Source organism: Netta rufina (genome assembly GCF_964035555.1).
Source record: "Netta rufina genome assembly, chromosome: Z".
NCBI lineage: Eukaryota > Metazoa > Chordata > Aves > Anseriformes > Anatidae > Netta > Netta rufina.
Window position 1 is genome coordinate 23,528,794 of NC_140126.1, and position 1,948 is coordinate 23,530,741.

At 74.6% G+C, this 1,948-nt stretch overlaps 1 protein-coding gene across 1 annotated transcript; it reads left to right on the forward strand.

The window, feature by feature from the left end:
* Positions 1–275: 275 nt before the first annotated feature.
* FOXD1 (forkhead box D1) lies at positions 276–1,615 on the forward strand (the record flags this gene model as incomplete). Its single annotated transcript, XM_084305051.1, is given in 3 exon segments — positions 276–380; positions 382–1,203; positions 1,205–1,615. Coding segments are annotated over 3 exon segments (1,338 nt in total).
* Between the last annotated feature and the right edge of the window lie 333 nt (positions 1,616–1,948).

The following is a 1,948-nucleotide window of genomic DNA, read 5'->3' on the forward strand; positions in this document are numbered from 1 at the left end:
CCGCCGCCGCCACCGCCGCCACCGAGCGGGCGGCGGCAGCGCTCTCGCGGCGCGGCGGCGGCGGCGGCGCTGGGGGCCGGCGCGGCTCGGAGCGGGCCGCCCGCACCGGGAGAAGGCGGCGGCGGCGGCGGCGTTGGGGCGGCTCTCGGCGGAGCGGAGCGGGGGCCTGGCGGCGGCGGCAGCGGCAGCGGCAGCGGCAGCGGTGGGGAGCGCGGCCGCCCGCCCGCCGCTCCGCGCCGGCCGCCGCCGATGCGGGGCTGCCCCGCCGCCGCGCCATGACGCTGAGCTCGGAGATGTCCGAGGCGTCGGCGCTGGCTGAGGAGACCGACATCGATGTGGTGGGCGAGGAGGACGACGAGGAGGACGACGACGAGCCGCAGCCCCCGCCGCCGCCGCCGCCGCCGCCGCCACCGCCGCCGCCGCCGCTCGTACGCCGAGGAGGAGGAGGAGGAGGAGGAAGAGGACGAGGAGGATGTGGGCGACCTCCACGACGACGCCCTGCTGCCGCGGTCGCCCGTGCGCGGCGGCGGCGGAGGAGGAGGAGGAGGAGGAGGAGGAGGCGGCGGCGGCGGCGGCGGCGGGGCGGGCGGCGGGGACGGCCCCGGCGGATCGCGGCCCCCCTCCCGGGGCGGCCCGCAGAAGGCGGCGGCGGCGGGCGGCGGCGGGGCGGGCGGCGGCGGCGGCGGTGGCGGCGGCGGGGCAGGCGGCGGCGGCAAGAACAGCCTGGTGAAGCCGCCCTACTCGTACATCGCCCTCATCACCATGGCCATCCTGCAGAGCCCCAAGAAGCGGCTGACGCTGAGCGAGATCTGCGAGTTCATCAGCGGCCGCTTCCCCTACTACCGGGAGAAGTTCCCCGCCTGGCAGAACAGCATCCGCCACAACCTCTCCCTCAACGACTGCTTCGTCAAGATCCCCCGCGAGCCTGGCAACCCGGGCAAGGGCAACTACTGGACGCTGGACCCCGAGTCCGCCGACATGTTCGACAACGGGAGCTTCCTGCGCCGCCGAAAGCGCTTCAAGCGGCAGCAGCTCCCGGCCCCCGAGCTGCTGCTGCGCGCCGTGGACCCCGCCGCCTTCCTCCCGCAGCCCCCTCCCCAGCCCCCGCAGCAGCCGCCCTGCGCCTACGGACCCTACGGCTGCGGCTACGGCCTCCAGCTCCAGCCCTACCACCCGCACTCCGCCCTCTTCGCCTTCCACCACCCCTCCCTCCCCGCCGCCCCGGCAGCCCCCCGCCGCCGCCGCCGCCGCCCCGCCGGGCCCCTTGCTGCCGGCGGCGGAGCTGGCACGGACGCCCTTCGGCTACGCGCACCCGCTGGGCCCGGCGCTGGCGGCCTCGCTGCACGCCGCCAAGCCCGGCAGCGGCGCGGCCGTGGCCCGCTCGCCCTTCTCCATCGAGAGCATCATCGGGGGCGGACCCGGACCGGGACCCGGACCGGGACCGGGACCGGGACCGGGACCGGGACCCGGCTCCGGTCCCGGTAGCAGCTGCGCCTCGCAGTCGGCCGCGGCACCGGGGCTGTCCCGCACGCTGGGCAGCGCCGGCGGAGGCCTGTCCCCCGCCGCCCCCCTGCCCGCCGCCCCCGGCTTCGCGGGCCGCATCTCTAACTGTTAAGGGTTTCGGAGTCTTTCCGAAGGTAGGATCCGGGGTTATCTCTTTTCTTCGCCTCTCGGACGCCCGGCGGACGCGGCGAGGAGCGGAGCCGCGGGGCTTTGCGCGGGGCTTTGCGCGGGTTTTTGCGCGGGTTTTGTGAGCGATGGGGATCGAGGGTCGTCCTCCGCGGCCGCTGGGCCGCCCGGGACCTGCCCTAATGCACAGCCAGGTCGATATGCTGCATGGGCGGACGGTCATGCTGTTGGGAAGTTACTCGCTACTCCTTGAAAAAAAAAAAAAAAAAAAAAGAAATAAAAGAAATAATAATAAATAACGTCTCTAAACCGTCAAAGT